This window comes from Colossoma macropomum, unplaced genomic scaffold (assembly GCF_904425465.1).
Source record: "Colossoma macropomum unplaced genomic scaffold, Colossoma_macropomum, whole genome shotgun sequence".
NCBI classification, from domain to species: Eukaryota; Metazoa; Chordata; class Actinopteri; order Characiformes; family Serrasalmidae; genus Colossoma; species Colossoma macropomum.
In genome coordinates, this window is record NW_023494795.1 from 28,229,017 (window position 1) to 28,251,132 (window position 22,116).

Genomic DNA, 22,116 nt, shown 5'->3' on the forward strand with positions numbered 1-22,116 from the left:
TGAACTCCAGAAAAAAGAGAAACACATACTATGACTAATGACACTGGCTGGAAAAATGTACGTTTCATCACTACCACTTTCTCAAACAAAGACATAAACACTTGAAAAGACTACAATGACACTAGCCTCCAAGTACTTTAAGAGATAAGTAGCAAATGTAAATGATATCTGTAACTCACCACTGACTTGTATTTCCTTTCAAGAAGCCTCAAGACAACAGTCCTGCTGTAGTAGCCATGCTGGGGGTAAACAGTTACAGGGTTACTACTCACATGCTAGTTATTTACCATGTTTTGGACAGAGTAATTTATCTCTAAGTAAGTTGCTAACCCATTGAAGTTGCAGTTATTGCCAGCAATAAAAAAGCATGGTATAATGTTATATTAATTATTTTTTGCTCGTAGCTCATTGAAAGATTTTTTTTTCTAAAGAGCTGATCTTAACTTTTAATCTATGCCACACTTGTGTTTATAAGTAGAAGAGGAGATATTTCATTATGAAGAATATCTTGTTTTCTAAATTTTTGACCTCTTATTATTTCTTGACATTGAAGTGCAGACTCAAACCTTAAATATGCAATACTTTGCAAAAGTCAGATACCACCTTTTCAATTATGTAATATCCACTCAAAACGACTACTAAGAAAACATATTTTAACAAAAAATCACACTGAAGCCCCAACAACTAAACATATGATTAATTTTGTCAGCATTTGTGTCCACAGTTGCACTGATTTCCCGTGTAATTTTCTGACATCAAAAAATAAGTAACATGTACTTAACAGCCATTTCGACTGGACATTGAATAAACGAAAGGGTGGTCTCTCACTTTTGGACAGTATCGTAGAAAAGCTGTTGATACAAAACAATGTAATTAATTGCGTAATTATGTAACTACACTTAAACAGGGTAGCAGAACAATAATTAGAACTCTTTATTTCTAAGGGACTGATGCAGTGTGGCTCACCATCCACTTCTTGAACCAGGTGGCTTTGATGTCCAAAAGAGAAAGAAAATGCACTGGCTCTAGAGCTTTCTCTGAGCCGTGAGTGCCTATGCCGTGTTCATGATGTAGAGCAAGAAGTGCAAGGGTGCTCTCTATGATCTCTTCCATGTACCTACAACATAGAACACAGAGAAATTACATATGAAGAACTGCTGGAGAAACCAGCTATTTAGCAGAGCTTATGCTTTACAGGCCATAGCTCACTTCTCAGGATGGCGTATCCAAAACGTTGTCACTTCTTGCTGGAAGTCATTCATTAATCGCATCTAGGAAGACAGAACATGAAATGTCCAGTTAATCTCTAGCCAAATATGAGTCAAATTCCAGTAACCACAGAATAGCTGAGGAGACTGTAGACGCCACACACTTGTTTAAGCAGGCGAGCAATATCTGGCCTATTCACATCCATGCCCGCTGACTCAGCAGGAAAACTCAGCTTGTGGTACAGAAAGTCACTCTCCAGGCTTTTCACTAAAGAAGGAAATAGAATATATGAGAATGTGAACTTTATATTTGAACATGTTCACTAGATTTTAATAAGGAAAATAAAAAATATCTATTACCTAAGCTGGTGTATATTTCCCTTGTCACGTTCAGAGGGGAGGAAGAAAATGTTTTTGCAAAGAAGCGTAAAACCTTGTCCTGCAAAGTAAAGAAAAAAAATAATGCAATTTTTCCCAAATCCTGTGGGAGCCAGCACTGTAAGAGGTGAGAATTGTGGCAGACTCACACTTCCAGAATGTGGCAAAACTCTTTCAAATAACAGGTTAACAGATATTTTACACATATTATAAAGATCAAAAGGGTTCACAGACACTAGCATAACATTTTACATGTGATTCTCTCTGACATTCCCAATTTTTGACATCTCAGTGGCGTAACTACCAGGTGCGAAGGGCAGTCGCAATGGGGCTTAAGGTTGGAGGGGGGATGGGGCAACTGGCTCTCTAATTTTTTTACTGGCCCACTCCAGACTCAAACTGTGCATCAAAATTACTGGCAGATTCACTGGCCGGAGGTCAGACCTGTCAGTCTGTCCAGGCCAGCTGCACTAAAGATGGACTAAACTAGCGCACAGCGCAGCTACATCCATTAATATTTAAACAATGGGTAGGCTGTTTGGTGCTACACGATACATTCCATAGAGTTTTACAGTTTGGAATTACTTCTTATTGTAAATAAACAATGATATTATCAGGGTTGGGTAGTAAGGGAATACATATAAAGGTGCTACGTAATTAGCATACGAAAAAAGGTATCTGTATTCTGTTACAGTAAAAAACGCAGTAATCAGATAACAGTACATTATAAAAATACAGTGATTACCATCAGGATTACATTCAAATACAAACTTATCGTCTTTCACCAAAATTCATTGTTTAAATAATAACTGTCACATACGTCGTAAAGATTTATAGAGTTTTCAATTTGGGGGGAAGTGGGAAGGCGGTCCTGCTGTCATTAGAGAGTTCTGAAGAACATTTCCAAAGCTCCAGGAATTCCAGTATTTACAGTTAGTATCCAAAACCTTTTTTTTCTAATCAATCCTTAATTAATACAATTGTGCTGCTGATGATATAAACAAATACATGAGACAGCTGGAGTGCAGTGAGTCATGAACCCAACCTGTGCCCTTTGAACTGTATTTATCTAATCTATACAATAAATAACGTTACTGACAAATGATATACAGTAATCGAAATAGGTAGTCTAACAAACACGTAACATTAAATGCTAGTGGGTGGAATGGCACGCCTTGAGAGCAGTAACTCATATGAGAAATAACAGAATAAACATGCAAACTACATTATAATTTTTTTTATTAATTGAAAGTAATTTTCATATTGGGGGGAACATTTTTTTTTGCACTGGATCCTAGTCACACCACGATCTTAGTACTGGCAAAAAGTACAGAGGTTTATAAACCATGTCCATTTCCTGTTAAATAATTCAATAAATACAAAATCTATCCCATTATTTTGCAATACCTTATTTGCAGATAAATAAAACACATTTTAGGCATTTATGTCTCCCAAAGGCTAAAAATGTCACGTGGTGCGACTGTCCATGTATGCAAATTAAGTAAATTATTGAACATAATAATTAAATAGGTCATTTAGTTCTATAAATTTCTAATCAAAATGTTTGCTGTTTATGTTTGAAGTCTTCAACGTCATAACATGTTGAGAAATGGGGAGGCTGCTTTCAAAGTATTCAACTCACTGAAAAAGTTTGTCCGTAAATTCTGATTCCTCAAATGTTGCACAGAAAAAATTACAAATTTTATTCTGACATGCTTTTAACAAAAAGTGTTGTAATTGTAATAATGTTTACTTATATGAAAAAATATGTATCGCCTTAAGTCCAAGGACATTATACAGGTGTACAAGTACATAGGCTAGTTTATAGTGGTAAGGTTTAAAGTATAACATTTTAATTAATGTGTGGTTGCTCTACATAATATTTTTTGGGTAGTAAAATTGATAATCTTGTTTAAAAATGTCTAAAAAGTTATACAATACAATACAAACAAATAATAACGAGTAACAGATGTTTTAGATACAAAAATACATGTCACATCCTTTTTTTAATCTTTTACAATGATCATTTTGAAAGCCTTACTTGTACATTGTACTTGTTACCCATATACGTATTATATAGGTGGGAGGAAGTTCAAATGAACTATGTATAATCTGTAGAGGTATAAATATTAAAGAAAACAGCTTTTTCTCCCATTGGTTACAGGATTTCTCAACAACATACCAGTTGTGTTAGTTGGATGCTCACAATTTATGACTGAATTAACTGAAAGTGGATGCTAGTTCTTACACTGAGGTCAGGATCAGGGTCAGCGAGGGCAGCTGAGAGGTTTCTGCGCAAACCAGTCCAGCTCTCACAGCTCAGGACATCAGAGGGAGGAGCACAGCATAAGGACTGTAAGGCTTCCCAACGTACCTGCAATAAGAGCTTACTGTCATTTCAAAATGATCAGAAGTTTATGTTTACATTTAAAATACCTGCCAGATGCTATTATTCAGAGCAACTTACAGAAGTGCCTTATTGCCTACTTGGAAAACTAATTATTAATCTATAACAGATAAGCCAGGGTCTAAAGATACCACCAAGCTAAAGCACTGGCAGAAACTAATTAGTCATCACTAGTCAGCACTAACGCACAGAATACACAGAAATGACCAGATAGGTTTTACCAGGTAAGTGCGTAAGTACTGTTATTCCACAGCGCAAAACATATCAAGAGAGGAAAAGGCACAAGAAAAACTGAAAAAACAAATAATGAAAAAATTAGTACCTCTCTTGGTCTACTTGGGTCAAGCTTCTCAGAAATGACCTGCAGCTGCTCCTGCTTGATGAAGGCATAGCTCTGCTTTTACAAATAGAACAAGTTTGTTACAGATCACATTCATAAACAATTTAAACTAAGAACTGCAGATCTGTGAAGTAGAAGACGTAAGAAATGCAATGATGCTTCATGATACATGCACCTGACGATCATAATTCAACTACATGTTAATGTATTTATATCACACTACTGTGTAGTTTCTCCGGTCACTTTTGTATGGAAGCCTATTCCCACCAGTAGAGGAGAAAAAAAAAATCAGTATTTTTTCCTTTATTCATCTGGATGCATTTTGCCAAAATATTGACTTGGCACCACAAAATAATGATTTACATTCTCTAAATATTGACTTATTTTCTTGGGATTTGGAGATACTATGTCAAAATAAAGAGTGATAATAAATAACATGATTATTTTGGAATAATAAACCATTGTTACGAAATACTAAGTCATTATTTTTGACATAGAAAGTCATTATATTGATAAAATAAGTCATTATTTCAACAAATAAGTCAACATTTTTGAAAGAATAGTAAATATTTTGACAGTCAATGTTTTGGGCAATAAGACATTATATCAACATAGTCATTATTATGAGATAAGAAGTCATTATTCAGACAAAGTAAGTCAATATTGTGAGAAAACAAGTCATCACTTTGAGAAAAGAAGTAATTATTTTAAGATACTAAATCAAAATTTTGAAATACTGGTACCAGAAACAGAGTAGAGAAATTGGAGGCAATTTTTTCTCCTATTACTGGTGGGCATGGGCTTCTTTACATGTATGCATTTGGTGTGTCTTGTAAAATTATTCTATATTGTTTCTTAAAGAATCTTAACCAAACAGAACTGACCAAATTTTAACACCTTTGGTCAAATGGCATGCTTTGTTGAAGTTTTGTTGAGGTGAAAATAAGTTAACACATCCTCTACAGAACCAATCTTAAAAATAATACTTTTCTGCAAATTTTAGTGCATTTAATTTGTTGAGTTTAACTAAGAGAAAAAAATAACCATAAAATATTACATAACGTTTGCATAGGCCACGTTTTATGTTTTTTGTATCAGATTTCAGAAATTTGCCCCTCTTATAATAGCCTCATTCACATTTAAATTTACTGAGCTACATTTTGCAGCTACAGAAGCCCTGGACCAATAACATACATTTCACCCTGGATATGGTATGGAATGCTTCTTAAAAGAAAAATGCATGCAACATTTCACCTGATTAAAGGAGGAGTCGCTGTCTGAGCAGTTGTCTGTGTAGTGGCTGCTTGACTGTTCATGCTGGCTTGTTCTATGCATCTCCTCCTTCTTCAGCTGATCCTCTTCAAATTTATTGATCAGCGATTCCACAATCACCATCATGGTCTGCTTTAAGGTCTGCATCATCTGTTTATATCTATTAAACAAAAACACATCTGTCTGGCTGCTAGATATTTATGTTACACACATCTTAAAGCAATACTGCAGTATCAGCCTAATCTAATTTTGAGTGAACACATTTTCTGTACAGGGGAAAAAACATTGTCTGTGGTAATGGGTCACATGGAGATTAGGTTGAAAGACTCTATACCACTAGCTTTAATGTAAAAGAGCAATCAAAAGGAAGGAACAAGCTAATACAGAGAAAAAACTGGCTACATACTGTGCAGATTCTCTAGCCCTTCGTGTGACAGCATGGACCAGGGTGTCCTGACCTGACCCAATGGTATGACCGTCACCCTTAGCACAGTTCTCAGTCTCCTCTTCAATAACTGCCCCCAGCGTGCTCTCAACATACTGCCGCAGATACTTGACAAACTCATAACTAATGAACAAAGGCAAGAGAGAGAAACATAAGTCATTATTGCAGATAAACAACAAGGGTCGGAGTACTGATGAGTACTGGCATCTGGCAGAAAATGCCAAACCGGATATCAGACGGAAAAAAAAAGGATCTCATCCAGTCTGAATACTCTAGCCCGAAGTACTGCTAATTAAATGGTTGTTAGCTGTGCATTTTGTGTAAGCTTGCAGAGCGTTTGAGTAGTTTGAACATGTAGATGAAGATGTTGGTGATGCTCATCTTTCACTTCCGTTTTCAAACTTTTGCATAATTTAATTGCTGAGATGTAAACAAAGTTCATAGTGGTTTGATGTGAAATGCTTCATCACAGAAAAATGTACCAACTCAGACTTCTTTACAGTGGTAGTGATAGGAACCAGCGGTCGTGATGTCTTCAACACAGTCAATTTATTTACCAGCGAACCTATGAGTTTTTATATGTAATATTGATGAAGGTAAGATAGTGGTAAAATAATAGTAAAGCCAAAAAATGTTTTCTTTGGGGACTATTTTGCCTTGACACCCTGCATGTTATGACTCTGAAAGAATTATCTGAAATTATGCAGATGTTTTGAAAAATTGACGGAATCCCCCTCTCAGTGAAGCACTTTAATTAAAAACCAGAAAAAATATTGGATCGGTATCATTCTCAGCCCATCTTCCATTCAAAGGATTCAGTATCAGTACTGGAAAAGAAAAAGCCGTGTTATGCTATCTCTAGCTACGGGTCTCACTTGTGGAAGTTCTTGTCAGTCTCCTCCAGGTGCAGCAAGATTTCCTCCGCACATTCCACTGAAGGCGCCCCTGAGATTCTCTCCTTGACACTTTTCAGGAGCTGTCTCAGCAGGGACTGGAGCTCAGCCTCATCCTCCGCAGAAAACTGAGACATCACTCTGCAGGGGGTGTGATGCACTCCTCTTTGCCAAGGACTTCCTATAGACACAGGCACAGCGTCGTGGAGGTGTAATCAGAGCAGTTTTCAGTTTACTTATTCCTCACCTATTAACACTTGCCCAATTTTCATTTGCATTCACCCCAAGATCTTCACTCACCAGCACCTTGAGTTTACATAGCTAGGTGAATTACTCTTCTATTTTGGCTGCACTTAACCTATGGCTATACTCGCATTTATAAGTAAAAGAGCTATTATAAACCATCCCAAAAGCCACATTTGACAAGCTATTTGGTTAGATAGCTGAGATAGCTGACTGGGTCAGTATCTTAGGATTTGGTCCACCAAGCCGCTTTTCAGCTTTTCAGACTGCAGAGTCCGCAGCACCTAAAGGTGGCTAGCTAAGCTAAGCTAAACGAGACTGCAGTTGGCTTCCTATTCGCCAGCTTCTTGTACTAATATTCCCGTTCCACCTTAAATGATGCAGCAGTTCCTTACAGTTCTCGGGCGCCGGAATGTAACTGCTGCACCATTTAAGGTGGAACGGGGAAATTCGAATGGGAAGCTGACTTCATCTTAGTCTAAGCTAACCGGATTCGCTGACAAGCTGTGGCTAGGCTAATAAACACGCATAGTTTGGAAAGACGTTAACCTAGATACCTGGCAAAACGTCATTGCATCCGGAAAGCTGTGAAAAAATCCCACAAAACGACTCAAAGTGAGCTGAAAAGAGGTGAGTTTGAACAAGCTAATCGGTTCAACTGGTGACTGTGCGCCTGTTCCCACACATCCGGCGTCACTATGGAAACAGTAAGCCAGCCAATCAGAGCCACGGATGGGTCAGGCCGCCTGCAATGTAGCAGTGTTTTTAAATTAATGCATCAACACATAATACAAACAAGGGTCAGCAATCATTTAAAGAAAGTAACACACATACCATGGGCATAAATAACGTACAAAAATATTACTAGCAATCTCATTGTACACTGATCCAGTCAGATGCATCTCAGGATTTAGTCCACCAAGTCGCTATTCAGCGTTTCACACTGCAGAGTACATTCAGCAATTTCAGTGCTAATTTGTTACAAGAAGAATGCAAAGCAACTTAATGATGAAATTCAGCATTGAAGGAGACAAAGGCGGGTCATCTCACTCTATTTACATCTGTTGGCTAACAATTTGGACATAAGAATAACAGTAATAAAGAGATCAATGCCAAGGTCACTAGAATGATCAAAAACACTTAATGTCTTTGTACTGAAATGCGAGTAGTTTGGAATAAAAGGTGAAAAGCCATTTTCAATCTCAGTCATGTACCAAAGTCTTTATGGGATAGTCTGTCCACTTGAGGGTCATCTTGGTAACACCAGTTATGTACACTCATGCAAGACCTGTGGCTGCATTCATGAAAGTGTCTTAAGGAAGAAAACCTTCTTAAAAGTGCCTTCTTTTTTAGCCATATATTTAAGAAAGGAGTTATTATTCTTTAACAACTCTCTTAAGAGTTTTCTTCATTTTTTTTCACAACTCATAATTATTGTAAGAACATGTTTTTTTTTGGAAAAAAAAATATTTTAAAATATTTTCTTACTCTTACGAAAGTCTCACACTTGTCTTAGACTGTATGAACTGACTGGGTAAACCTCTTAAACGCTATGTTCTAATGAGTGCTACCAAAGATAACTGTTAAAATAAACCAAAAACAGCAGAAATCTGTAATGATATTCATAGTCTACATGAAACCTAAGGTTTGTGACAACATAACCTACAGCCTACATATGAAAACAATGACAATTTTTTTTTTTTACAAGAACTGTACTTAGGTACATGCTTACGAACTTCTTAATGTTTGAGTTAAGATCCTTCTTAGGTTTTTTTCTTAGGAAAGCTTTAATGAATCCCACGCTCCTATTTCTTTGAATGGAGAGATTAAAAACCAAAACCAAAAGCCATATCAGTGTTTCAAATACATATTTAAATCACTGACAACATCTGACCAAACTAGCATAAACAGTTTATCGCGTTTGGTTCAAATACAAAAAACACGTTTTTTCAGCTTGTTCTGGCTACTGCGCTTGCGCAGATCTTTCCCCGCGTGTGGCTTAAACGGCAAGCTGATTGGCTCATTTCATTGAGGGGCGGGACTTTCCTAGTAAATAGACGCCATGTTGAGCGTTGGAGCTTTCACACTCATATTTAAACCGTTGAGGGACATGTCTCCTCCTTTATAACATCTCTGAATGTAATTAATAGCAAATATAAAATTAGTGCACATTTCAACAAAATAACACAAAGGCACGAACATAATAAACGCTAACTAAATTATGAAAAAGGGCAGCGGCCCCTTTAAAAGAGTCGCGGAAAGGAGTCACGTGACTTGCCCTGTGTTTGTGTTCAGGCTGTCAAAGCTGAAAGAAGAGAAAGAAGAGTCTGGATCATTCAGCAAAGTAAACCGATTTAACCACATACCTGCAAATCTGTCGCTGAAAGAAAGTGACTGTTACATACGGACAGTTTCACCTGTAAGCCTGTGCGCTCGATTTTAGCTACGTTTCTTTAGTTAGCTTTAAAACAGGCTGCTGATCTGATCTCCCCTCCATGGCTGCTGTTGATAGCTTCCACCTCCTATACAGAGAAATCGCCAGATCCTGCAACTGTTATGTAGAAACTCTAGCATTAGTGGGAGCTTTTTACACAGCGAGTAAAGCTGTTGTTCTCATGCGGGACTGTTACAGCCTGATAAGGCTCCACTTCATCCCCCGGCTCGTGTACCCCAGAGATCTGGTCCACCAGTATGGAAAATGGGCTGTTATTAATGGTGAGTTTATATTGAGTGACTTAATCTGCACAAAAGATGTTTTTTCAAGGGTACTTCAGTAAAAGCAATGGCTCTATTTAGAACCATAAGTTTTTATATAGAACCACATACAAATAGAACCATTGCCTTTCCTAAAGAACCCTTGAAGAACCATCTTTTTTAAGTTTGTTCTGCTGGGCAACATTGCTTCACTCTGAAAGTCGTGCAATAAGGATATAATCTGAGCTGTAAATGTATACATACTATTTTCCTTCCATGCAGGTGCATCAGTGGCCATAGCTAAAGCATATGCTGAGGAGCTGGCCAGACATGGTGTGAGCATCATCCTAATCAGCCCTAATGTCAGGAGTATAAGTGATACTGCCAGGTCTGTTTCAGAGGCCCATGGAGTGGAGACTATTTTAATCGAGGCAGATTTTAGTCGGGGTCCCACGGCCTGTAAACCCATCAAAGATGCCATTGGAGACAAGGACATAGGCTTTGTCATAAACTGTCTGGATTCCTCCCTGGAAGTCTGTCCAGACTTTGCCGACTTGTCCGAGAGCAAAATGTGGAACATCATAAACAACAGTATCGCTGCAGCCACTCTGGTGACCCGTCTGGCTCTGCCCAGCATGGCGGAGAGACAAAGAGGGGCTGTGGTTAATATTTCTTGTGGAGGATGTTCCAGACCCACTCCAAGGAAGGCCACCCTCTCCGCATGCACGGTCAGAGATCATATCATTTGTAGTGTTCAGCCTAATTGCGCTGTTAACTTCTTGAACCTTAGGCTTATTATTTCATTATGAAACTCAAGACTTTATTCAGTAATTAATATGAATTACAGTGCTGTGCAAAGTCAGAGACCACCCTTAATTATGCATGTAAGTTATTCATTTTTCAGCATGATGGAAAAAAAAACACAGAAATTATCTATTTGACAGAAAATTACACAGGAGCCTCAATAACTAAAAATAATAACTAGTATGGTAAAGTGTAAGTTATTTGTAAGAGTGAAAAATTGAAGCGTGGACCAAATTTTAGATCCTCAAGGTTTAAGAGGTTATTTGACATTCACTTGTGTTCTACATTATCCTCTGCTTCCCTAGGCTTTCCTTGACCACTTCAGCCGTGCCCTGCACTACGAGTATGGTCCTCAGGGGGTCTTCGTGCAGAGTTTGGTTCCCTACAGAGTTGCTTCTCAAGAAGAAGAGGACAGTGCTGGTGCTGGCTGGTTGGTTCCTCAGCCACAGGTGTATGCAAGGCACGCTCTGTCCACTCTCGGCATCTCCCATAGAACTACGGGATACTGGCCCCATACAATACAGGTGAGCTACAGGGGAACCAAGTCTTCCTGATTTTAAATTATAGATTGAAAATCTTCTGAGCTTGTTGCTATGCTTGTTTGTGTCATGTTCCCTCTAGTTTCGACTCGTGCAGTGCATGCCGGAGTGGATGTGGTTGCTGGGGTCTCGAGTGTTGTGCAGGGCGGCCTAAACGAATGGAGAAACATTTACAGACTGGATTCAGTGATATGCAAGATGGTTGTAAGCCTTGACAAATGCCCACTGATGTGAGGTGAACTATATTTAAAACAAATGTTATGACGCAGTGCTTTATAGAGTGCAAATACAGTCATATGCAAAAGTTTGAACACCCTGGTCAAATTACGTTTCATTAATTCTCTAAATGAGAACAAATTAACACATGCATACCCAAATAAGGCCCTTTTCATAATAAGGCTCATTGTAGTGCACAATTTGTATGTACAAAATACATATACTGGAAGAATGTAAAATGTCATTTGACCAGGATGCCCAGACTTTTGCTTACTACTCTATAGTAAGTGATCACCTCATCTTGTCCTTGTAAAATACAGAGGCTGCACTCCTTCAGTTTCTTCAGAATTCTCTCAGTGCAAATACATGATCACATACAGTTAACTCATCAATTATTGTTGGACCATTATAGTGTTTTATGGCACTTTTTTGACTTGTTGAACAGAGAAATACAGTTGTGTTGTAAACAACTGACTAATACATCAGTACTTGTGGTGTAGTGAATGTACTGTTTATACTGTGGTGCTTTTTTCCTGCTCTGGTGATGTGTATATAGTGGTTGGTTATTCCAACATTATTTTGCCATTCTAAACAATAAATACTCCTTGTATTACATATTTCTGTGTATGAATCTTTTTACAAATCATATTATACAAATAGAAATTTTATACAGTTAGCTCCATGGTTATGGCAAGTGCATTTAGTCTAAGAAAACTAAACCCCAGTGTGAGATCTAACTAACCACAAGGACAAGGACAGCACTAATTATGGAGCTGACTGTATGTAGTACTGTGCAAAAGTCATTCATTTATTTAATGTCAAGTCAAAAAGGCTATTACGTACAAGTTATTCATTTTTCGGTTTCAGGACAAAAGCAAAAACTATATTTAATACAATAAAATACACAGAATCCTGAACAACTAAACATAATTATTTGTTCAATATTTAATGTGTCCACCCTTTACATTCATTACAGCTTGTATTCTTTTCTGGAGACTCACTTTCAAAAAACCTGCAGGATTTTTTTTCACACCTCCAAATTTCAGTCTTAGAAGTTGGTTACATTTTCTCTTCTTAGATCCAGGTTATCCCAAACACATTCAGTGATGTTAAGGTGTGGACTTAAGGGGAGGTTAGTCCATTGTTCTGAGAACATCAGCAGCTTCTTTGTTTCTCCTTTGTTTTGATTTCCTCTTTCTTATGCAAGTGGACAGTCATATATGTAATCTTCTCAGAAATACCTACTGGAATTAATAAATTGTACTTTATGGCTGTTGTGACTGGAAATTAAATAAATGAAGGTTGGTCTCTGACTTCTGTGTCATACTGTATGTATGTACAGTAGATCGTGACATGACATGGAAGGCCTGCCTTTTCTGTGTTTTTTTGCAGACTTTAAAAGGCTAAATAAATGGTCAACATATCAAGCCTTGTGTCACATTTCTAAATTATATTGCCGTAAATCTCCATAACTTCAGAAACTTTTTGCAAGGCCTCGTGTAAGTGTGATAACATGACTCCAAACTGAATAGGGACATTATCTCTGTGATAATGTGAGTGTGGTAGTGTTTTGGTTTAGATGGAGCCTCCACAGTAAGAAGGGAAAGGGTCAGACGAGATTTGCTTGGGCTTTAAATCTGTCCCGTCTTCACCGAGTGCCTGGACCTGTCTCTGTTTCCTCTCTTATTCGGTAAGTGGAAGTACATGGAATGTACATGAAGTAATTTGTTGGGTTGAAGTTATATGTCTGCTTCTGCTGTCATATGTGCACAGGACTGGACAATGTGATTCAAAGTTATTATTAAATATTAGCATTTCTTAGCTAGAATGTCTGTTAAAGATTTTTGTCCGTCTGTTTGCAGTGATGTTGGCGGTGTTTGCAGAGTTTGGTGATTATGTGCTGTAGTATTGATACAGATGATCTTCCTGAAATTTACTTTGTCATTTTAATTTTAATAATTTCAATATAATATGAATTTGCCTTGTTTATGAAATGATTTATAATACCTGTAAGCTACTAAGCTTTATAGTAAGTTAAGTAAATAAATAACATATTTTATGGACAAAATCAAATAGAATGTATGCTGCATGGTTATGAAAATGATAAGAAGGAAGAGTCAATGAGCTAGTAGTTTATGGTAAGCCTATGTCGTACCCCCTAAAAAGGGGCTCTTCTTAATTGAAAACAATGGTTGTATCGAACCCTAAAAACTCAAAGATCTGTTTGAATGCTTGAATGGTTCTTTAACTGGTTAAATGGTTCTTCTTTTTAAGGGAGAACCCATGGTGTATGCTTCTTTTAAGAACCTTAATAACATGGTTCTAAATAGCACCAATAGAGCTCCTCTGTTTTTATATCTTTTTTTAGAACTATATAGAACCCTTTTTGAGTGTAGTTCTCAAAATCCTCAAATCCATTTTGCCCATTTTTAATGTAAATTCACATCTTTTTAACTACTTTTCTGTTTAGAGTAGCTCAGCATAGGTGCCTTAGTGGAGGGTTGGGGGGGGTGCACTGATTCCTCATCTTCCTTCAGGAACTGCGTTAGTGTTGTTTTTAAACAAGGTCAAAGCCTTGATTCCCACCAGACTAGAGAAGCTATCACTGAAGACCTTGCTCAGTCCTTATCAATAAGCACAGCTTATTCTCTCTGATAGGCCAATTCGCTTGCAGCATAACTATACATTTACCCTTCAACTGGTAGTGTTGATAATAACTATATTCGATTTTATTCTTTTATTATAATGTGACTTGTTCACCATCATATTCAATGAAAAAGTACATTTCATGTCCAAGAGTTTTAGACACCTGCTCTTCCAATATATACTTCTACAATGTTATTAATAGGGAGTTTATTATCACTTTCCTCCCCTGTATTCTGGGAGGGCTTTACACTACATAGATGTAAACACCTGGTTGCATTCAGCTTAGGCTGATGCATGTGTTGTTAAAAGCCAAGATAGAGCAGTGCATACTAGAAGAAATGTTCAAGTAAAAACCTGACACAGCATGACTGCTGCACATTGAGCAGGCATGGGTGTAACTTAGCTTGACCTGACTTAGTTATTATGGTAATTTAGCCCAATAGATAGTTAAATCTGCGTTTGTGGATTCATTACTGACATAGTGGTATAGGTAGCATATCAGAATTAGTAAATTAAAGGAATTATCAAACAAATGCTCTGAAAATGCAGAATTAACTGCTCTTCTTTGCCAAAACTTTACTCACATTTAGCAGGTACTACTACTACTTCTACTACTATTATTATTAATATAAATTATATGAATGAGTATAAATAATGTTAAAGAGTGTTTCTTAAAAAAAATGAATTATTATTAGTTAAATATTAAACATTATGTATTTATACTGCTTCTACTGGAGCAGCGGAAACATATTCTGTGGAGTGATGAATCACGCTTTTCTATCTGGCAGTGTCATGGACAGTCTGAGTTTGGCAAAAACGCTACCTGCCTGACTGCATTGTGCCAACTGTAAAGTTTGGTGGAGGAGGGATAATGCTATGGGGTTGTTTTTCAGGGGTTGGTCTAGGCATCTTAGTTTCAGAAGGGAAATCTTAATGCTTCAGCATACCAAGACATTTGTATGCTTCCAACTTTGTGGGAACAGTTTGGGGAAGACCCTTTTCTGTTCCAGCATGACTGTGCCCCAATGCACAAGGTCCATACAGGCATGGCTGGGTGAGTTTGGTGTAGAACAACTTGGCTGGCCTGCACAGAGCCCTGACCTCAACCCCATCAAACACCTTTGGGATGAATTAGAATGGAGATTGCAAGCCAGGTCCAACATCAGTGTCTGACCTCACAAATGCTCTTCCGGATGAACGGGCAAAAATTCCCACAGACACACTCCAAGATCTTGTAGAAAGCTTCCCAGAAGAGTGGAAGCTATTACAGCTGTAAAGGGGGAACCAACTCCATATTAATGCTGATGGATTTAGAATGAGATGTCATTAAAGCTCCTGTAGGTGTAATGTGTAGGTGTCCCAAAACTTATGTCCATATAGTGTACCTACTGTGTCTGCTTATGAGATTGCTGTACAAATAAAATTTTTAAAGCAGGTTCTTGATTTTTTTTGCTTAAGTCATTTTATGTAGTGAGGGTGTGTTATTGGCAGATACTTTTACTTGCATTGAGAAATAATGCTTGAAACAACCAAATCTGTCAGTGGAATAAGACAATTTTAGTAGATAAAATTACTTAAAACAAGTAAAAACCTTTCTTACAGCAATTTCATATGGAGAAATCTTAAATATATTTACTAGATTTGAGATTTTTGTAGCCCTGATATTTCCTTGCATTTCAATTTCTGTAATAAACTCCCATTTCATGTTTTTCCTTTTAATAGCTGAAGATGGGAGAGTGGGACATCCTTGGGCGGCTGTTGGACAAGGTGCAGAAACACTCCACAGTGGTTGGAAAAATCTGGCTGACCGTGCTGTTCGTCTTTAGGATCCTTGTCCTTGGAGCCGGTGCTGAAAAAGTGTGGGGTGATGAACAATCCGATTTCATCTGCAACACCCAGCAGCCGGGCTGTGAGAACGTTTGCTATGACCATGCGTTCCCAATCTCACACTTGCGCTTCTGGGTGCTGCAGATCATCTCAGTGTCCACTCCAACGTTGATCTACCTGGGCCATGTCCTGCATGTCATCCATGAGGAGAAGGACATGAGAGAAGCCATGAAGAAGGCCCAGAATGATCAGGCCAGCACATTTCTCAAAAAAGGCTACAAACTGCCCAAGTACAGCAATGACAAGGGCAAGGTCAACATTCAAGGCCGGCTCCTAAGAAGTTATATCTTGAATTTGCTATGCAAGATAGTGCTTGAGGTTGGTTTTATTCTGGGCCAGTATTACTTGTTTGGTTTCACTCTTCAGGCCCAATATGTCTGCAGTCGTTTCCCCTGTCCACACAAGGTGGACTGTTTCCTATCGAGGCCGACTGAGAAAAATGTCTTCATTTGGTTCATGCTGGTTGTAGCCTGTGTGTCATTGCTGTTGAACCTCATCGAGGTGTTCTATCTGTGTGTCAAAAAGGTCAATGAGTGTCTAAACCGGCAAAAGGACTACACTGTGACCCCTGTGACCTCTGTTATGACCAAGAAAAATGTTGATGAAAAAGATCAAGTGATCCAGAACTGGATGAAACATGGGGTCGGCCTTCAGAAAAATGAGCTTGGCAACGAGTTAGCCAAGAACATGGTTTTAGAAGACCATAACACCAATGATATGGAAGAGGTTCATATCTGAGCACCAAGTCTCTGTAAACACAGCCATTCACAAGGCCAATTTGTGCAAATAACCATGGAATTGAGAGGTGCATCTGGCCTAAACCATGTTTGAGCAGCCATGGCACATGCTTCAAGTCTTGTCTTCCATTTGAAGTGATGTTAACATAAATATGGAAATTTTTGCTGTGATTGTTTTGTGGAGACTGCTCTTAGGGTTTGTGGTGATTTTGTACATGGTTGAAATGTTTTCCACTAGTGAATGTCTGAATAAACTTCTGAGTGTTGAATACAGTTTGTTGTAAAAAGAATTCATTCATTCATTCATTCATTCATTCATTAATTCATTCATTCATTCAGTCAGTCAGTCAAGAATAATAATGAACAGAAGCTAAAAAGACTGTACTGTGCAAACTCAGAGAATGCTGTTCATTTATTTAATTTCCAGGAAAAACAGACACTAAATGCAAGCTATTCATTTTTCCATCATCAGGAAAAAGGCAGGAAACATACATTTAACAAAAAATTACACAGAAACAACAACTACATCTAATATCAAATATTTCAGTTTTTCAAATTAATTTGCAGGAATATTTTTACACACCTCTGAAGTTCAGTCATAGAAGTTGGTTGTTAGAAGTTTGATCTATTTCCTTTACTCAGTAAGGGCTTCTTGACAGCTACACATCATTTCAGACTCATGCAATGCTAGAAATGGTATTTTGTCAGGTACAATCCTAAATATAATCAATAAATCTAATATTTCTCCTGCTGAGATTGTTGTAAGCTTAGTTTAAGATTATTAACCTTATTTCCAGACATTCTTTACTTGTTTTAAGTAATTTTATTAAGTGAAACTATCTCACTATATTGGCAGATAGTTTTGCCTGTTTTAAGAAATGTGCTTGAAACCATAAAATTGTCTGCCAGTATAGTGAGATAACTTTACTTGATCAAATTACTTAAAAGAAGTAAAAAATGACTAGAAATAGACACTTCTAGATAATCTTATAATAACTGCACAACCATCTCAAAATGGAAAATATTAGATATATCGACTAGATTTAAGATCATTTCACTTGACAAGATGCCATTTTTTGCAGCGTAGCATTGATTTGTCTTCTCACAGTGGAAGGATGGACAGAAAAAGCTGTGGATGTTTTCAGATCTGAAGCAAGAGTGGAGCATGATTTTCTCCTCTCTCTCGAAGATGAAAGCTTTAAGTGCTGATGGGGAAGTTTTGGTGGTACCAGGTCCCATTTTATCTATAGCTTCAAATATTTTTTTTTTTTGCACTTATTTTCTGCTGTGCAAGTGGATCATCTTCTATCTAATCTCCTCAGACAGATCTCCTGAAAAATCAATAACTTGTGTTCAGTATCTGTTTTGACTGGAAACTAAATGATCTCTGACTTTTGCACAGTACCCTTTTTTTTAAATAGGTTTATTGGTTTTCTGTCTTTGGATCAAATGTTTCCTTTTTTCATGGACTACAAAACTTGTGGGGTTGTGAAGGAGTGGAGAATGGATCATCGTAAAGAGCATGGTTCACGTTCTGATCTGTCAATCATTAATACAGCTCACCACTCCAAGAGTATGTGCGCTAAACTGGACCCGGTGCCATTTGCTGATCTTCAGACAACGTGACAGTTTGCCACTTTGAAAAATTTATTGCACAACCTCTGAAGGCCAAAAACTCAAGGTTCAACCACAGTTAGCTATCACTTGGTTTCTGGAACAGTTTTCATAAGGAAGGATAGATCTTTGTGGTGGCGGTGAGTAAGAAAACACATTGTGGGTTTACTGCTGAAAAATTGCTTTGTGTTTATAGATTTAATGAGTGTAATGATCTTTATTTGTACATAAATCTGTTTAGAGAATTTGAATAGAAATATTGCAGTAATACAAGTAACAGACTGTAATGTCTACTTATTAATATGTGTATCATAACAGATGATTATCATTCAGTTATATTGTTGTATAGTGGGAATTCTATAGGAGTTACATGCTGCCAACCACAGTTTTATGTTCATTTACTCTGAAATGCTAAACATTTTGTCAGATTCACACAATCATTTATAGCAATAAACACTAGAAGCTGTATGTATCTGAAAAGATGTTCACTTATTAGTAGTTTGATGTGATGATTGATTAATTTTCATGAATTTATGACTTCTTAGAGTTGAAATCATTACAAGAATCTGATGATTTTTTTGTTAATATGAAGCTGTTATGAATTTTTGATTTCTAAGTTCAAGATGAAAGTAAGTTGTATTTTCTTAGAAATGACTTAGGAAATTTGGGGTTAATTACAGAGTATTTGCCTTCATTGAAATTCATTGAAGTCATATAAAATACAAACCATACACATGTACATTTGAGCGGATATATTAGCTGACTATTTAGCAAATAAACAGTTCATGGAATAAAAGAAGGAAACGTTTCTATTCTGAGCTTTATCTTTCATTCTAATGACCTTTAGATGTTCTTATGGGTGAAACCAGAACCTTCTACTAGATATTTTAGTGGAATAAATCTTTCCGTCTCTCTTCTAGATCAACCCTGAGCACCAACGAGAATGGGAGATTGGGGCTTTCTCTCAACTTTACTGGACAAGGTGCAGTCCCACTCTACTGTCATTGGCAAGATATGGATGAGCGTCCTCTTCATCTTCAGGATCCTCGTCCTGGGAGCAGGAGCGGAGAGCGTATGGGGTGATGAGCAATCGAATTTGGTCTGCAATACGATGCAACCTGGTTGCGAGAATGTGTGCTATGACTGGAAGTTTCCCATCTCCCACATTCGCTTCTGGGTCATGCAGATCATCTTCGTTTCCACGCCAACCCTGGTCTACCTGGGCCACGCGTTCCTTGTCATCCACAAAGAGAACAAGCTGCGAGAGAAGATAAAAAGACAGCGCGACAACAAAATGCTCAAGATGCCCAAATACACAGATGACAAGGGCCACGTCAGGATCAGGGGGAACCTTCTAGGAAGCTATCTCACCCAGCTTTTCTTTAAGATCATCTTAGAGCTGGCTTTCATTGTGGGACAGTATTATTTGTACGGCTTCGTCATGATCCCTGAGTTTGCTTGCTCTAAAAATCCATGCCCCTACACCGTAGAGTGCTTCATGTCTCGTCCCACGGAGAAGACCATCTTCATCATCTTCATGCTGGTGGTGGCCTGTGTGTCTCTACTGCTGAACATCATAGAGGTTTTCTACTTGATTTGCACCAGGGTTAGATGTCGTTCTGGAAAGCGACGCGTGCTCAACACCACGTCGGCCGAAAACCCAGCCACCCTGTCCACTTCGTGGCAGAACAGACTGGGGGCTGAGGATCCTCTGAAGCAAAACAAGCTGAACATGCAGTATGAGAGTGGACAGAGTGTCTCTGTGAGCCTGGACGGAGCAAAGGAGGACAAACATCTGTTACAGGACCATTAGATTTAGTGACAAATTTGCTCCTGGTCAAACTTCATGTTTTGTTGAAATGAAAATAAGTAGACATCCCCTACAGAGTACACACTAATTAACCCGTCCACTGTAGATGCTTTGTAGATGCTCAGTCTATCTTTAACTAACCTTCAACTAAATACCTATTAAATGAAACTGAACTTGAAGTTGTGTGTGAAAGATTCTATTAAATCTACCACAAACCCTAACTCCAACCTCAAGACAAAACCTACACCTACTCCTAGACCTAACCCTAACCTTAATGCTGCTGATAATCAACTATCACCAGAAGGTTTGTTAATAAGTATCTGTAGATCATCTATAGGGGACCATCCGAACAAAGCGTGACCACAGTTACTGCTTGTTTGCTGAATGTAACATACTGTAAAAAATAAAACCTGTGCAAAAGTTTCATGTTTATTTCATAATATGTAAACTAAATTTGCAGAAAAATGCCACAGAAGTGTGTTCTCTGTAGAGATTGTGTTAAATTCTTACACTTATAATATCCACAAAATGTCATTTGACTGGGGATACTTAGACATTTGCATGCGACTATGACTTTTCTGAGAAAACGTTATTTTTACATGTGTGGTTCAAATACAATAGGGTCCAGGAGAAGTTAGTTAGGAGAACTTAACTAAGTTAAGTTAATTCAAGCCAAGAAACTACTTTGTATTAAGTTGACCTGACTTCACATTTTTACAGCACATATTTCAGAGGTCTTTTGAGAAAAATCACCAGATTTTGACTCCATCCAGAAACATTTAAGAAGAGAAAAGGCCAAATGGGCTGCTGTGAACGAGAGATGGACTAACAAGGATTCTTCAGCTCTGTAGAAACTTGAGTAATTGATGGCAGGCAGAATTCAAACTGGGATTAAGGCAAACTGGACACTTTGACTTTCAGTCAATTATAGTGAAGAATGGTTTTGTTAGAGAGATGTAACTCAGATTATATGTTTTTCAGAACTGATAAAATAGTGCTTGGTGTGGAACTCACTGTTTATGACGTTTAATAGAACAATAGACTATCATACATTAATCTGCTAGTGCTGTATGATACAGACATATGTCTAGAAAAGAATTTGATTTGAAATAGTGTTTTATTGTTTGTTCATGAATCATGTTTTATGCATTGTGGTAATTTATGCATTATTATAGCGGCACGTGTATTGGTGAGTCTTTGTTACCTTTATTTGTCTTTTTTAGCTACTGTGTGTATTCGCTGGAACATAACTTATAGAGAAGTATTTGTTGGCTCCAAAGTATTTCAGTATTCTTTAGTATGAATGTTGCTCACATATAAGACTGTAGTGTATGATCTCTTCATCTGAATAAAGCCTTTTAAAACATTGTAATCAGCTGTGAAATGTCTGCTTTATAATAAAGTTCAAATGCATTTTAAGTGATATTACAAAAAAACCTCATGCTATTTGATAAATTCTTCATCAATGTGTAGATTTTTCTCTTTTAGCAAAGACAGTATGAATAACTCATGGTATTATATGAATAACTTTACAGGATATGACTAAATCATGCATCATTGGATGAAACATTTGCTCAAATTCTTGTAAGTGTTATGTATTACCAATAGATTACTTTTGTGGACAGTCTAAGGTTGACCATAAACTAACAAAATTCAGCTGACCATTCAGAACATTCCTCCGAAAATGTAACGTTAAATCTAGAGGAACAATGTACATGTTTTTCATCAAATTCTACAGATGGTCTATAACCTACCTCCATATTTCTATTAGGATTAAGTTGGCAGGTATGTTACAGGGTAACATCCAATATCTAGTTTCTCTTATCAAACCACGATTAACTTCAATCAGGTGCTGATTTATTAAATTGATGTGATGCCTGGAGAGAAGCGAGAAGTCAGGAACCAAACCTGCATCCTTTTAACCAACTTGCTAAAAACTAACTGTAAACAGAGGATTCTTATTATGCTCTACTGTATTTATGT

At 37.5% G+C, this 22,116-nt stretch overlaps 4 protein-coding genes across 5 annotated transcripts in view; 3 read left to right on the forward strand and 1 right to left on the reverse strand.

Moving 5' to 3' along the window:
* The window catches only part of tbc1d32 (TBC1 domain family, member 32), a 69,898-nt gene extending 62,025 nt beyond the window's left edge, over window positions 1–7,873 (reverse strand). The window contains exons 1-11 of the mRNA XM_036582093.1: window positions 7,744–7,873; window positions 6,926–7,124; window positions 6,012–6,173; window positions 5,588–5,765; window positions 4,316–4,387; window positions 3,835–3,960; window positions 1,569–1,647; window positions 1,373–1,476; window positions 1,210–1,271; window positions 967–1,117; window positions 180–239 (exon numbers count right to left, since the gene is read on the reverse strand). Of these exons, the coding sequence (XP_036437986.1) occupies window positions 180–239; window positions 967–1,117; window positions 1,210–1,271; window positions 1,373–1,476; window positions 1,569–1,647; window positions 3,835–3,960; window positions 4,316–4,387; window positions 5,588–5,765; window positions 6,012–6,173; window positions 6,926–7,080 (1,149 nt within the window). The 5' untranslated portion in view covers window positions 7,081–7,124; window positions 7,744–7,873. The remainder of the gene's footprint in view (window positions 1–179; window positions 240–966; window positions 1,118–1,209; window positions 1,272–1,372; window positions 1,477–1,568; window positions 1,648–3,834; window positions 3,961–4,315; window positions 4,388–5,587; window positions 5,766–6,011; window positions 6,174–6,925; window positions 7,125–7,743) is intronic.
* Window positions 7,874–9,461: 1,588 nt separating this feature from the next.
* On the forward strand, window positions 9,462–12,056 carry hsdl1 (hydroxysteroid dehydrogenase like 1). Its single transcript, XM_036582094.1, has 4 exons — window positions 9,462–9,901; window positions 10,163–10,608; window positions 10,990–11,208; window positions 11,306–12,056. Exons 1-4 carry the CDS (start codon window positions 9,682–9,684, stop codon window positions 11,375–11,377), a joined length of 957 nt encoding a protein of 318 aa, XP_036437987.1. The 5' UTR covers window positions 9,462–9,681; the 3' UTR covers window positions 11,378–12,056.
* An 892-nt stretch (window positions 12,057–12,948) lies between these two features.
* On the forward strand, window positions 12,949–16,710 carry gja11 (gap junction protein, alpha 11). The gene is made up of 2 exons (XM_036582700.1): window positions 12,949–13,129; window positions 15,808–16,710. The coding sequence occupies exon 2, from the start codon at window positions 15,814–15,816 to the stop codon at window positions 16,708–16,710; it is 897 nt and encodes a 298-aa protein (XP_036438593.1). The 5' UTR covers window positions 12,949–13,129; window positions 15,808–15,813.
* Window positions 16,711–18,301: 1,591 nt separating this feature from the next.
* Window positions 18,302–21,505, forward strand: gja13.2 (gap junction protein alpha 13.2). 2 transcript variants are annotated; one of them, XM_036582095.1, is made up of 2 exons: window positions 18,302–18,463; window positions 19,244–21,505. In XM_036582095.1, exon 2 carries the CDS (start codon window positions 19,267–19,269, stop codon window positions 20,134–20,136), a length of 870 nt encoding a protein of 289 aa, XP_036437988.1. In that variant the 5' UTR covers window positions 18,302–18,463; window positions 19,244–19,266; the 3' UTR covers window positions 20,137–21,505. The 2 variants fall into 2 exon arrangements, with proteins under 2 accessions (XP_036437988.1, XP_036437989.1); XM_036582096.1 differs by having other exon boundaries at window positions 18,304–18,482.
* The last annotated feature ends 611 nt before the right edge of the window (window positions 21,506–22,116 follow it).

Excerpts from the sequence above, each read along its gene's own strand:
- gja13.2 (XM_036582095.1), top strand. The coding sequence starts at position 19,267 with ATGGGAGATTGGGGCTTTCTCTCAACTTTACTGGACAAGGTGCAGTCC.
- hsdl1 (XM_036582094.1), top strand. The coding sequence starts at position 9,682 with ATGGCTGCTGTTGATAGCTTCCACCTCCTATACAGAGAAATCGCCAGA. Across the intron at positions 9,902-10,162 it reads AAAATGGGCTGTTATTAATG|GTGCATCAGTGGCCATAGCT; the intron begins GTGAGTTTATAT and ends CCTTCCATGCAG. Across the intron at positions 11,209-11,305 it reads ACTGGCCCCATACAATACAG|TTTCGACTCGTGCAGTGCAT; the intron begins GTGAGCTACAGG and ends TGTTCCCTCTAG.
- gja11 (XM_036582700.1), top strand. The coding sequence starts at position 15,814 with ATGGGAGAGTGGGACATCCTTGGGCGGCTGTTGGACAAGGTGCAGAAA.